General features: G+C 47.7%; 3 protein-coding genes across 3 annotated transcripts; 1 reads left to right on the forward strand and 2 right to left on the reverse strand.

Moving 5' to 3' along the window:
- Positions 1–2,144: 2,144 nt before the first annotated feature.
- LOC119318438 (proline-rich proteoglycan 2-like) lies at positions 2,145–3,498 on the forward strand. The gene has a single exon (XM_037593027.1). It carries the CDS (start codon positions 2,379–2,381, stop codon positions 3,186–3,188), a length of 810 nt encoding a protein of 269 aa, XP_037448924.1. The 5' UTR covers positions 2,145–2,378; the 3' UTR covers positions 3,189–3,498.
- Positions 3,499–4,855: 1,357 nt separating this feature from the next.
- On the reverse strand, positions 4,856–9,081 carry LOC119285941 (sulfite reductase [ferredoxin], chloroplastic). Its single transcript, XM_037565272.1, has 8 exons — positions 8,817–9,081; positions 7,554–8,336; positions 7,159–7,455; positions 6,749–6,946; positions 6,285–6,419; positions 6,057–6,173; positions 5,769–5,927; positions 4,856–5,250 (listed from the first exon to the last, which is right to left on the reverse strand). The coding sequence occupies exons 1-8, from the start codon at positions 8,973–8,975 to the stop codon at positions 5,191–5,193; spliced, it is 1,908 nt and encodes a 635-aa protein (XP_037421169.1). The 5' UTR covers positions 8,976–9,081; the 3' UTR covers positions 4,856–5,190.
- A 1,244-nt stretch (positions 9,082–10,325) lies between these two features.
- LOC119318525 lies at positions 10,326–12,767 on the reverse strand. Its single transcript, XM_037593129.1, has 5 exons — positions 12,691–12,767; positions 12,563–12,585; positions 12,372–12,482; positions 11,006–11,084; positions 10,326–10,567 (listed from the first exon to the last, which is right to left on the reverse strand). The coding sequence occupies exons 1-5, from the start codon at positions 12,706–12,708 to the stop codon at positions 10,463–10,465; spliced, it is 336 nt and encodes a 111-aa protein (XP_037449026.1). The 5' UTR covers positions 12,709–12,767; the 3' UTR covers positions 10,326–10,462.
- Positions 12,768–13,493: the final 726 nt, after the last annotated feature.

Here is a 13,493-nt window from a genome sequence, read left to right on the forward strand (position 1 = left end):
CCCCGTCAGAGCCGGACAAAACTTGTTACATAGATAGTTGGGAAGTCGTTGTGCTAAAGCCCTATAGGACCATCGCACCAGAACAACAATCGCGGCTGATGAAAGAAACGTAGATCAGAAGAATCTAACCTAAAGACACACACGAATGTAGATGAAAGAAGACCAGATCCGAGCAGATCCACCAAAGACAACCACCGATTGAATCATGCGAGATCCATCGAAGACACACCTCCACACGCCCTCTAACGATGCTAGACACACCATTTGGATGGGGGCTAGGCGAGGAAAACCTTATTTCATCTGTAGGGAGCCGCCGCCGTCTCGCCTTCCCAAGCAGGATACAAAACCCTAACAACAAAAATACATAAATTTGGATGTAATATTGAATTTCGTTCTTATATTCTGGATGTATTGTTAAATTTGGACATCCAAACCCGGCAGGGTACCACTTGAACTTGCCCCCAAATATGTCGGATGCTTCACATGAAACACAAGTGAAAAAGTTTACTCCCCACCCACGTTGATTAAATTTATGATCAAACTTAAATCTCGAAAAGCTTGGGCGCACTAAATTATGGAATGGAGCGAGTATGTCTGAATGGTTCCATACCAGAAGATCGTTCGGTTGGACCAACATCATAAAATCCATCCGACTAACTTACACCATGGCTTCCATCTGACCAAGTCAATTGTGGGCAATAAAAGCGAACGTTCCTAACAACGCCATCGAGATAGCTTCATTGCATTGTACTCTCTCTGTAAACAAATATAAAAGTGTTTAGATCACTGCTTTAGTGATCTAAACGCTCTTATATTTGTTTACGGAGGGAGTACTGTAGTAAAATCTCATGGTAACTATCATTATCGTGGTAGCACTAGTACAATGTGGCTCCCACAGCCGTTTGTACCCTTTCATTGTCGTCGGCTTGGGCCTGTTTGGATTGTGATTATCTTCATAACATGTTGCCACCTCATTTTGCCACAATGGCCTTACTTGAGGTGCTCAAATTCTTCGCCACACTTTGGATTTTCATAGGGAATCTTGCCACATTTTATATATGTATCTATGACATGTGGGGCTTACTACTCATAAAAAGATTCTAGTGTTAGTTGTCGGCAAATTTTTGTGTTTTGACCCTTTTCTGAAACCTATTCGAGATTTAACCCTAGTTTGAATTTTTTTTTAAGATCTGACCCTTTTGCTACCGCCAGAGTCCATGACGGTAGGGTCTAACAGCCTACCGCCAGAGACTTTGGCGGTAGGAAACATTGCTACCGCCAAGCGGGCAGGCGGTAGCCTGCACAACCCTACCGCCAAGGTGCTTAGCGGTAGGCACGAGCACGCACTGTGTTCAATACTTAGGAGTTTTTTGGCGGTAGGGAATGCAACCCTATCACCAGGGACCTTGACGGTAGGCTGTTATACCCTACCGCCATGGTCCCTGGCGGTAGCAAAAGGGTCAGATTTAAAAAAAAATCAAACTAGGGTCAAATCTCGAATAGGTTTCAGAAAAGGGTCAAAACATGAAATTTAGCCTTAGTTGTCACTAGAACCAAACACACATCTAACTTGATCAAATTTTCCTAAGTTTAGGCGTGATAAAGTGTGGCAAGTTGTGGCATGAGACGAAACACCCCAGAATGTAGACATGTCTTCGGCGATAGACAAATGAGTACACAAAGTGTTGGACAAATAAGTGCTAGAGACAACATTGTATATGGTTCATACGAGATCGAACACATGTAGGAGGAACAGTGTTACCCCTAGAATAAGGGAGTCCGAACCTCGGTAAAATCCTGTCTCGTGTGAAATATCGTTCCTGTATCATCCACGTGCGCGTTGCCCCGTCAAAACTCCTCAAATCATGTGTACTGCCGCAAAATCCTTGCAACAAAATGCAAATCTTCATTTCCATTTTGTTTGAAAATATTTGACTCGAAAAGGACCTAAGGACCCTGCAGACACAGCCATGTTACAATGTGCACATTGTAAACATTGTAACATGGCAAAACTTGGTCGTGCAAAGAAAAAAGGACAGGTCGTGAACGCCACTTTCCACTGAGCAAGAACATGGCCCCTGATCAGTATTTTAAGCTCAACTATCAGATAAAAACACAGCTTAATTGGAGCTCACAGTGGCCGGTCTCCCACCACACTACCACAGGTCCACAGCCAAGGCCTCCTCGGCTCGCACAAATCAAAGCACGACGGAGGGAAACCCAAAGCCACTCTCACTGTCCTCTCCGCTCGCTCTCCCACTCCCCCCTGTCTGTCCCTCCTCATGCTCACCACCTTCAGACCAGCCATGGCCGCCTAGCTGGCTAAGCTAAGCTCTGCTAGTACAAGCCTAGGTAGAAGCGAGGAGGACGGTGCAGGCATGGGCTGCTGCGTCAGCAAGAAGCGCGGCGAGCCGCCGGGCGCGGCCGATGGGGGGAAGGCCGTCGAGGCCCGCGACCTGCCGCCGCCCGAGGAGGAGAAGGTCAAGGAGGTGCTCTCCGAGACGCCGCGCGTCAAGCCGCCGCCCAGGCCCAGGCGTGTCGCCGGTGGCGCTGTGGTGGCGCCGTCGGCGGAGAAGGCCAGGGCCAAGGACGGCGGCACCGCCAGGGCGAAGGACGGCCGTGGTGTCGGCAGGCCCGCGCGCTCCGTCGAGGAGAAGTCGGAGGCCGCGTCCGAGTCGTCGGCCGCGACCACGGTGGCCGGGCCCGAGCGGTCCCCGTCGTCGAAGCCGCCCAGGTGCCGGCAGGGAAGGCCCGCGCCCGGTGGCGAGCCCAGGCGCGCCAGGCGGGACCGGGACCACGGCGCGGCCACACCCGGCGGGCGCGGCCGCGCGTCCCCCTCGCCCCCGCCTCCCCGACGCGACCCCGGGCGCAGGTCGCCGTCGCCCGCGGCGAAGCGGGCGCAGGACCAGCGCCGCGACGCTGCCGGCTCGGCCTCCTGCGCGCAGCGGAAGCCGCCCGTGCCCGCCAGGCCGACGCCTCCGCGTGCGCAGGAGGCGCCGGCAAAGCCACATCTACACGGCCCTCCTACGCAGTGTGCGTCGCCACCGACGCCACAGGCGCCGGAGCAGGAGGATACGAGTACTCCCCAAGGCAGCGACGGCGACGCCGCGGCGGGTGACGGCGAGGGCGAGGGGAAGGAGTCCCTGGAGAACCCCCTGGTGTCCATGGAGTGCTTCATCTTCCTGTAACACTGCACTAGCCCTTCAGTAAGTAATCAGTGTACTCCATTGTCACAGTTAGGAGTAACCAGATTTAGAAGCCGTTCTGTTACGGTGAACGTAATTCCGCTGGCAACTTCTTCCCGGGTTGGAATTTTGTATCCCGGGGAAGAAACTAGCCCCAGCTCTTTGGCGTACCTTGTGTGATGTCCCTTGTAATCTGTAGATTTGTGGAGGACTGTAGCTAATCCAAGCTAAGCTAGCCAGGGTGTCTCTGTAACGAACTGCATTTTTTTTGTTGTTGCTCTTTTTCCTTCCTGGTACTACATTGATTGCACTCCGATCTTTCTTGTGCAAAGCTGGAGTTGCCACTTATGTTGATCCGATCCGATCCGATCCATGGATGGACCATGGCCGTTTCTTCCTCCTCGTTGCATGGCATGGTCCATCACGATGGGTTCGCCGGGGCATTCAATGGCTCCTCATCCGCATTCGCCCAGTTCAATAACTCGGCTCAACCGCTCTGCATTGCACGCCCAAGGCACGTCCGGCGTACTACTAACGTCAACGGGCCGATCCGTGCCTGCGTATTCAATGCCCGTGGTGAACTGCTGATCGGCGAGCACCGGCTGCTAGTGCTATGCACACGAGCAACGTCTAATCGAACAAATGCGCCGAGCTGTAGGGACTCATGGGAGGAGACCGTGTAGACAGCGGCGTGTGTGGGGGCGTGGCCGTGGCCGGGGCCGCCCGCCACCTTTTTCGCGCCACTCCCCCTCCCACTGGCCACTGTAGGGTAGCGTCCAGCAACGTCGGGGTGCGTGCCCACTGCATGCCCACCATCGCACCAGCGGCGCCCGCCGCCTGTCGGCCGCTCGCCGTTGTCGCCACCCCGGTGCCCGCGTCCCCCGCCCCCGATTATTTTAGCAGAGCACGGCGGGGCGCACGCCGCTGCCAACCACGGTGCGACGGTGTACTGGAGCACATGTACTGTACAATACTGGTATACTAGGACTGTGCTGCCTGGCCTTTGCGCTGGAAGGTCTCTCCTTGTGCAGTGTACCTGTACGGGGAGATCGCGGCGGATCTGGTGCTGCCGTGCTGGTGGCCGGGAAGGGTGGGGGCGTGCGCGGCGAGCCCGATGCGTTCGTGCGTGGCCGGCGTGCTTGCTGCGGCGCTTTCTGCCGCCACCGAGGCAGGGCCGGCTTTTGCGCCTTTGCAGCAGGGAGGCCGCAGCCGAGGTGGCCCGACCCCCGCACGTAGTCGGGTGAAAAGGGCGACGCTCGCATTATGCCGACATGCACGCAGCGGCAGTGGCAGTGGCATGGTAAAAAGGGCGACGCCCGCACGCCGACATGCACGGTGAGCTCGCCGGGCCCGGCCCTTTCGCCCGCGTCGCAGCTTTCGAGCGCACTGCTCGCTGCTCGGATACAGCGGGCCAAGCGGCAACTGTCATGCTCTACCCGTCATCTGTCCGACTGTCCCGACGGAGCCGAGGAAGTGGGCTCTGACAAATCGCACGAAAAAGGAAGGAAAGAACCGAGCAGGCAGGCTGGTGTTTGATGAAGCCCACCAACAAAGAGATCTAGAGCAGAAAAGGCCCAAACGTCAACAACCTGATTCCACTTCCCAGTGTGCCTTGCCTCAAAAAAAAAAAACTTCCCAGTGTGCCTGTTCTAAAAAAAAATTCTTTCCAGTGTGCCGAACAATACCAAAAGCACGGCTGCCTTGGACAAATTTATTATCAAGTGGTATTTCTTTTTTTTGCAAGGAATTTATTCTCAGGCTAAACAGGGCGGCCAACGGAGTAATCCATACAAGTACACACAAAAAAAAAAACCTCAACACAAACACAAAGGAGCAACTTCTTCAGACCCGGATCTTCCTTCATCGTCCGCCTGTCAACGGAATTGACAGGTTTCCTCCTCCTCTCCTAGCTTTTATATAAAAATAATCCGTAGAGTACTTGGTCGCCACCAGATTCTCACCCCAGCAAAAAATGGTGCTGGGACGTGTCCAGCAAAGACAGCTCTCATGCGGCTGACGCTGACCCCTCCCACTTGTTCACCACCTCCTTCAGTTGCTCAAATCCCTGAAATGCAACACATAGATAGGACAGTGAGTAAAATGCCAAGTATTTCTTGCATAAACAAAGCAGCGCCGCAAGTGTTTCTGTTTGTTGTTCGAATTGTCCCTTATACTGATGAATGAAAAGCAACAATTTAGCAATCTTGCTAGTTTTGTAGTACTAACTACTACGCAACCTCATGGTGAACAACAGGGAAGAACACTTGGGACCTTATAAATGGGCCATTTCTGTCTGATAACTGAAGAACTACACCCGTGGAAGGACGCCGGCTTGGTAGGAGCAATGTGGCCCCCACCAGACTAAAGATTTTGCCAACTTAGGTGAGCTGTACATGTTTCACTAAGGTTCGTGCCCCAGTATACTGTACTTCAGCCGCCTCGGCTCTTCTCTTAATTAACAGATATCAGCACTCGGTGTTTTTCGTCAAAAATAAATGGCCATTTCTCTCTGAAGGTCCAAAAGGTTCCTTCCCAAATAACTAAACTGCAATAGTATTGGATGAAAGCATATAATCCACTCACCATTCGGTTTGTGAAGCTCCCAAAAGATTCGCCTTCCTGGCGTGTGCTATTCCAGTAGGAGAACAGTGGTTCCAAAACCTTCTCGATATCTTGTAGCTTCACTTTGTTCATAAACGTTTCTGCCAACGTGGTCTGGTTTGGTGTTCCTCCAAGCCAAATCTACAATCGGAATAAAGAAAATGTTGATTGAGATTAAATAAAATATAGAAACCCAGTTAGAAATACGCACAGAAAAGGAAGCAAGATTTGTTGCAGAAACGATGACCGAATATTTCAGCATTGTTTTACCTGGTAACTGTTTGGGCCATCACCAACAAAGCCAACCTCTGCCATGTATGGTCTGGCGCATCCATTGGGGCAGCCAGTTATCCTCACCACTACAGACTCCTCATCCTTGATGCCAACCTGTTTAGTGGGCAGCATTGTCTCAATTCTCGAGTGACAGGACAGGTACAAACTATGCACGGCATATTCTCAAGCGTTCAGATGATTTTTGACAGGTTGGCAGATGAATACCTTGTCGAAAACTGCTCTAATTCGTTTAAGTATCGGTAGGATCCCTCGCTCAGCTTCTGTTTGTGCTAGAGGGCACAGAGGTAAGGCAGGGCATGCCATGGAGGTTATGTTCAGGAGATCAACGTCCTTTGGTTCCTACATACATGAATACACAACTTTTAGTGGGGAGAAAAGGAGCTCACTGCTTACTTGCACCGCAGACAATATATAGGGAAGCCTAGGAATATTAATTTTATTTCTTATTTTAGTAACCAACCATGCAGTTTCTTTCAAATTTTCAAACTGAGAAGAAAGAATCAGTATATAGGGAAGAGTAACAGTAAGATCAACATTATCAATTGGAACAGCAGATGCAGCAAGGAGAATTTCAAGATAGAATAATTTAAGGGGCCTAATATCAACTAAAAAAATGTATACTCCAGATTACAGGGAGAGGGGTATGCAATGGACAAAAGTAATCTTACCAACAGGCCAGCTTGAGCAAGAGCTGCAGTTATGGGTTCTCTCCATGCCTGATCAACCCCACATAAGATAAGATTCTGGTTTGGAGTAATACTAACATCCAAGCTATACTTCTCAATTATCTCTCGCAGAGTTTTCTTTGCTTGCCCCCCAAGACGACCGTTATCAACATGCACTCCATAGAATAATTTACCATCGCCCTGCAATAGACAATAAAGAGAAGGAAAAAAGGAACTCTGAGTTCAAGAAATAACCAATTGATATATAAATGTTCGAGAAATAAACTAAATTACAAATTATGAAAAGCGGGAACATTTGAAAAACTATCAGCAAACCCCCCCTAAACAAGATATGCTATTTCTTCTCATATTTTCTATGCACTCCTGACTAAAATACAGTGTGATGGAATTACCTGTTCCTGCCAGCCAAGGTAGCTGTTGAATTGCCATTCTGGTAATGGATGAAAATCTTCAAACTTCTTTCCATAGTATTTTTCAACCTCAGCCCGGAACTTGTCAATACCCCAGCTGTCAAGCAGATACTTCATTCTGCTATACCTGCGGTCGTCTCTTCTTCCATTCTCCCTCTGAGTGACAACGATTGCCTTTATAGCATATAATATATCCTCCTTAGGAACATATCCAAGTGGATCAGCCAGACGAGGGAATGTGGTTTCTATTCGGTGTGTCCTTCCCATGCCACCTCCAACCTGAAAAATAGGGATAGCCAAATGTCAAGGGATAAATCAAAAAGGTAGGCATTGCCAAATGCAGTACAAGATGGAGCAGAAGTTTCTTGGGCACTCACATAGAGGTTAAAGCCAACAGGCTCCCCAGCACTATCTGAAACAACAACAACACCGATGTCATTGGTCAGAATATCAACAGAGTTATCACCAGCAACTGTGACCGCAATCTTGAACTTCCTGGGCAGATACTGGGTCCCGTAGATTGGTTCAGGGGAATCAGGGAAGTTTGTTCCATGTGAGTTGTCATTCCGGGCTTTGGTGACCTCAGGAGGCTCTTCCGCTGACATTATCTTCTCTCCATCCACCCACAGATCATAATAAGCCCCCGACTGTGGCGCAAGAAGTGCCGCAATATTCTCAGCAGTTTCTTGGGCAAAAAGGATATCCTTTCTCACATATGGCGCCGCAGGCGCAAGCACATTCCTGTTGAGGTCTCCACAGGCACCTAAGGTTGATCCCATATTCTTTATCACAGTGCTGATGACATGCTTCAAGTTCTTCTTAAGAACGCCGTGCAGCTGAAATGTTTGCCTGGTTGTCAGACGGAGCGTTCCGATCCCGAACTCATCGGCCAGTGTATCCATGGCCAAGTAAGTCTGGTTCGGAACTTTTCCGGAAGGATTCTTTGTCCGGAGCATGAACGAGTAGTTCTTCTGCCCACGAACTTCCCGGTCGCTCTGCTGGTAGCTTCCGTGGAACTTGATGAGCTGGACAGCAGTCTCGTTGACATTGGGAGCCTCTGAGACCAGCTCCTCGTTCAGCGGGTACCGAAGGAAATTGCTCTTCTCCTTGATTATCTCCACCTTGCTTCGCTTAACTTCTTTTGCATCCTTCTTCAGAGGCTGCACGGACGTAAAAATGTTTCAGAATTCAGAGCATCAGATAACAGTAGTAGTGTATATATAGTATTTTCTACGGAACAACTATATCTGTATAACACAAACTTATGTTCTAATCAACATTCCAGGGGTATATGACCAGGGCAAACAATTTTATATGTAGACTGTTTTAAAATGGATTTATTTCCAATCTATGACAGAGGCAGTCAGTCAGTGTTCCTGGGCGATGGGAATTGAAATTAACACTGTGCAGGGGGACTGATTTGTTCTCACACCCAAATCCGCAGGTTAAACATATTACTATTATACCGACATCTAATCGCATCAAATTTTTTTTAAAGGCCCATCAATTTCACTAGACTTAAAATGTTCCCAAAAAAACTGATTCCATTCCCTACGCCCGAATCGGAGAATCAACCCCGCAGAAACGAATAAACCCTAAGCCCGAAGGCACCCGTCGTCCCACCACACCGCAGAACTCACCGTGGAGACGGCGCGAATGCTGGCCGCCGAGGGCCCGCTGCCGGCGGGTGTCGCCCCTGGCGGCGCCACCCTGACGGGCCTGCCGAGCATCCGGGACCGCGGGAGCTGCGCCGCGCCACCGAAGCCGTGGAACTCGGCGCCGCCCACCGCCGCCGACATCGCCGGAGGTGCGAGCGGTCGGAGCCTAGAGAGATGCGGGCGGCGAGCGTGAGTGATGTAGAGTAGATTTTTTTGTTGCTGCGGGGCGGGGCGCTTGGGTCGGTCGAGGGGCCGAGACGACACGGCGGGCCGCGGGGGCTTTATGGGGGAGGCCGCGCCCGCCCTGGCCCACGCAGGACAAGTAATGGGAAATGTGCTCCCGTGCACGCCGCGCACCGTAGACCGGACAAGTTATGCAAAGTAGGCACGCACTGACAGGTGGGCTGACGGGATGCCGGTGCATGCGCGGGGCTCAGGCGGGTCGGGAGGGGAAGAAGGGATCAGCTGCGGCCACTGGCGGCGAGCATCACGCCTGACGCCTGTCCGTGGCGGCCACACGTCCGGGCCATCGAGTGACAGGTGGGTCTCGTAGGTCGTGACCCACCTGTCCGTGACTGGTGGGATTTTCGCCCGTGGCCGTCGAGCGCTGGGTTTGTTTATTCGGAGGGAGGCGGCCGAGATGCGGAGCTGGTGCGACGGGTGGGGCGCTGGATTGACCCCGGTTCGTATGGGTACGTCGAACCTGGACGTCTTTTTCGGCAAAAAAAAGCACGATTCGCGATTCGCCCCTCCCTCCCACCACTGCCGTGCCGTGAAGGCTCGTAGCAGCCGCAGCCGCACGATGTGAGGTCAGAGATGAGATCAGGGACCATCTTGTCTCCCCGGCCCAGAATCTCGCGCTCTGTGCTGTGGCCCGTCCCGTGTGGCCGCCTCTGTTTTTAGCGCCAGCCACAGCGAGCGGCTCCTGGTCTCCGATAGAGCCGCTCATGCATGTACACTGCTAGTAGTACTACTCCCTCCTTTTCGGTTTACTACTTCCTCCGTTCATTTTTGTAAGTCGTTTCAGACAACTCAAAATAGGCTGTTTTGCATATTGTCTGAAATGTCTTCAAGGTCTTATAAAAGTGAACAGAGGAAGTAGTAAACTTGCTCGTGCAACACGCACGTCTCAACTAATTCTAATATACAAATATATGTGAGAATAACATACATAGAAAGATGGTTTGGTTGCACTAAAAAATATTACAAATCAAGAAAATATTTTCAAGTAGCATCATATGCATAGAGCCAAAAATACACAATTATTTTTGATTTTACAGAAATTTCAAATTGTTCTGAAAATTTTCATTTTTTGTCAAAATTTGACAAAAAATGGGATGAATTAAATTTAAATGTATTTTCAAATCTATGTAAAACTTCTCCATAATTATCAGTAGTATATTAGACAGAAAAATTGGCATCATTTAGGCATTGTCATGTCATCATGGGTACTCCACATTACACAATTGCCACATAAATTTGGTGTCCACAATCCATGAGCCTGTCACATCATTATCACATATTACAAAGTAAAAGGCTCACAATACATTAGCCTCACACATGACCTCAATCCAAGGCTCCCAATACATAAACCACACACATGAGCTCAATCCAAGGTTCACAATACATTATACACGAAGTGTTGCTTCAATTGATTTTGTTCTTGGTGCATTGAGCTCAGTTCCAGCTTGGAGAAGATCCTCATATTTTCCATCTTGGGCGATATGACCATCCTTGAGCATGTGCCATGAGAAAAATAAAGCACAAATGAGAGACCAAGGGCCCATTATCCCATGAACATTCTAATGAGAAATATTACAAAAGATGGCAAAACTTTCATGTAGAATCTGTTGTATTATTCTCATCAGGAAACATGCATAAACAACACACCGAATTGAACAACTTAACATGCTGATAAATTTGAAACAACATATATACCATGTGCATTAGCCTCTAAAAAGTAGTGCTTCGACTGTAAGGATAATGTTATTACCAGTATGAAGTCAGTAGCTGGTATGAACCCGACTTGATGGGTTACAAGAATTACTGTTTTGCTAGCTAGTGCCCCCAATATATAATCCCGCGACACATAATCAGACATGTTATGAAACAGAGGCACCTTTAAAGAAAATATGCCTCTGTCACCAATGATCTGTGAATGACACGATTACCTGGCTATGGTTGTATGCTTCTCTTGCTCTTGCAGGTATCGAGGTAAGAATCTGCTTTGCTCGAGATATAGAATCAGCACTGCAACAAGATGAAGCATCAGGTACCAATGCTAGTAATTCTTGAAAGTGGATACCAATGATGGTTGCTCAGGTTGTCAAAATCATGAAATATTAAAATATAACAAATTTGTACTTATACATCAGGCATAAAAAAAAGAGTTAATTGCACTATTAAGACATAAACTTGCAACGCCGGTAGAATTTCAAACAAAAACTTGCAAAATGACTCAACCGGGCCCGTAAAATTGCTTTGCGGGACAACAAATTAATTATCACTTAAGATGTATTTTTAAAATAGAACAGCAGAGGGTGGAGTCATGTTGCTGCGTAAATACAATAATATATATATGTTCCATCCATTAGGTCTCTGATAGTTTGTAAAATAAGAACATTGAATCTACTAATTAATCCCCCAACCTCCCATTGTCAAACATAACAAGTAATTAGAGAAGATAATTTTGTCATGATACTTCTTAATACAACATGATTTCAGTATACAACATATATTGATCCTAAGAAAAAAATCTGGTTGAAAAAGAAAATAGAACTACAATTTAGACTGGTCAGTATAACATACTACCGTAGGTTGTTCCCTCTTTCCTCATGATGGCACGTAAATTTCTCCCACGCACTCTCTGTATACTCTCTGTTTCTTGTGATTCAGATTAAAGGGGAATTTGTCAAATAGGCATATAAATACATTGCTTAGAAGTTGAAAACAATATGTAGTTCCATTTAATTCTAGAAAGCTAGTACTATAATATGATATTTGGGAAACGCTTGCCTGCTATCAGCCGCCTCCTCTATGTGATGCGTGTACACGGGTCCTTTGCGTCACTACATACATGAGGCATAATCTTTATGCCACAGAATATACCATTAATTATCATGGCCGAGAATAGCAAAATACAAACCCCAAAGTGAGATATATCCAGAGAATTTAAGCCTCTCAGTGTAAAAAAAATCTGGCCAAAATATAGACCTTTTGAAAGGAAATCATGTCCTAAATGAATAGCCTGCACGCCGCACACAATATTAAATGTCTCCTAAATATGTAGAATAGTTATAGCTCCTGTCGGGTGGGCAGGCGGTGCAGGTCTGTCTGGGCCAAGAAAAGGCTTCGCTGACCTCTATTTGCAAACAAAATTTTAATGCAAACTTTAATGTAGTTGCACGTTCATGGCTGATCAGGCATAAATGAATGATTGAGATGGAACTAAAATATCAAACTATAATTGTTGAATGATTGGTAATGCGACTCGTAATCAGAATAACAAAGGAGATAAAAACATATGAAACTCGATACCCTTTAGAAACAAATGTCACCCGCTCCTTCCTCGGCAGCTTTGTGTCAATCTCATCACCCACGTTCACAAGAACAACTCCCATGTGCGACCAAATGTGACCCGTCTCTAGCCTGCAGGCATGCAAGTGAGATGGATGTTGACTTGCTCTTGCATGAGTAGTAGACGATCCTTATGAATCTTGTTCAAATACCTCACTGTGCCAGCTTCATCTTGCTGTAAGTGTTTAGAGTATACAACAAAGACTTATTCAGGCTTTACCATGAAAGTAGAATGCAATTGTTAGACACATCTATTTTTTTGCATAACCAGCAGGCACACCTCATGCTTACTTCCCATAGCAAACTCTCGTGCAGAAGCATGTTGGGCACATCACCTGGAAGGCACAAACATGCATGAATTAGGATAGCCTGGGTATACCAGCTTTTAATTCTTTTGCATATAAACATACTACTACAGTAAAGTGTGCCACTAAGGTATATGCGTATAGCTACGGATGTTTCCAGTATACTTGAATATTTTGCTTGGCCATCAACATGTTTGAATGACGGAACATCTCCAGTTAACTGACAAAAGTCATCTTAAACAATTACAGGGATCTTGAAGGTAAAAAGTGGCAAGTCCACACTGAGAAAATTTAGCAATACACTGGAAATACTGATGGATACTCATGGACATAAGTTCTCTAGAGTATATTAGTCATTGACATATTAGAACCTCGCATGATATTAGTCAATTATTAGCCATTGAATTTCAGGTTGTCTGTGTGGTAAAAGTATTACCATCTAAAATTCCTTACATATGCTAATGCAGGGTCGACCATTGCTCTACTTGTTAACGGATTTTAGACAAAAGCACACCATAGGTGTTTCGGTACAGAAAGACAAAGCTCCTCCAGGTTGTACGGACGCCTAGAAATGTAGTATAACAAACAAGACGTGCTCTTTTTGAAATTTCAAATAGCGTGGCCTCATAGAAAAGCTCATGCGCGTGACTGATCAAACTGGTCATGGCATAATAAGAAAGCACGCACCGTATCGGGCTAGGATGTTCTCATTCTACAAGATTTGGCCATTGTGGATCAGCCGATGGTGTGGCGGCCACACCTTAGAGCTCTTGGGACG

The sequence above is a fragment of the Triticum dicoccoides genome, chromosome 1A, assembly GCF_002162155.2.
Source record: "Triticum dicoccoides isolate Atlit2015 ecotype Zavitan chromosome 1A, WEW_v2.0, whole genome shotgun sequence".
Taxonomy (NCBI): Eukaryota; Viridiplantae; Streptophyta; class Magnoliopsida; order Poales; family Poaceae; genus Triticum; species Triticum dicoccoides.

Bases quoted from the DNA above. Each gene is read 5' to 3' on its own strand.
- LOC119318525 (XM_037593129.1), bottom strand. The intron at 11,085-12,371 runs GTATCGAGTTTC...ATCTTGTTGCAG, and splicing joins GTGACATTTGTTTCTAAAGG to TGCTGATTCTATATCTCGAG. The intron at 10,568-11,005 runs GTAATCGTGTCA...CACATGCTCAAG, and splicing joins AAGCATACAACCATAGCCAG to GATGGTCATATCGCCCAAGA.
- LOC119318438 (XM_037593027.1), top strand. From the start codon at position 2,379: ATGGGCTGCTGCGTCAGCAAGAAGCGCGGCGAGCCGCCGGGCGCGGCC.
- LOC119285941 (XM_037565272.1), bottom strand. From the start codon at position 8,975: ATGTCGGCGGCGGTGGGCGGCGCCGAGTTCCACGGCTTCGGTGGCGCG. The intron at 5,928-6,056 runs GTAAAACAATGC...TTCCGATTGTAG, and splicing joins ATGGCCCAAACAGTTACCAG to ATTTGGCTTGGAGGAACACC. The intron at 5,251-5,768 runs GTGAGTGGATTA...GTTGCATTTCAG, and splicing joins GGAGCTTCACAAACCGAATG to GGATTTGAGCAACTGAAGGA.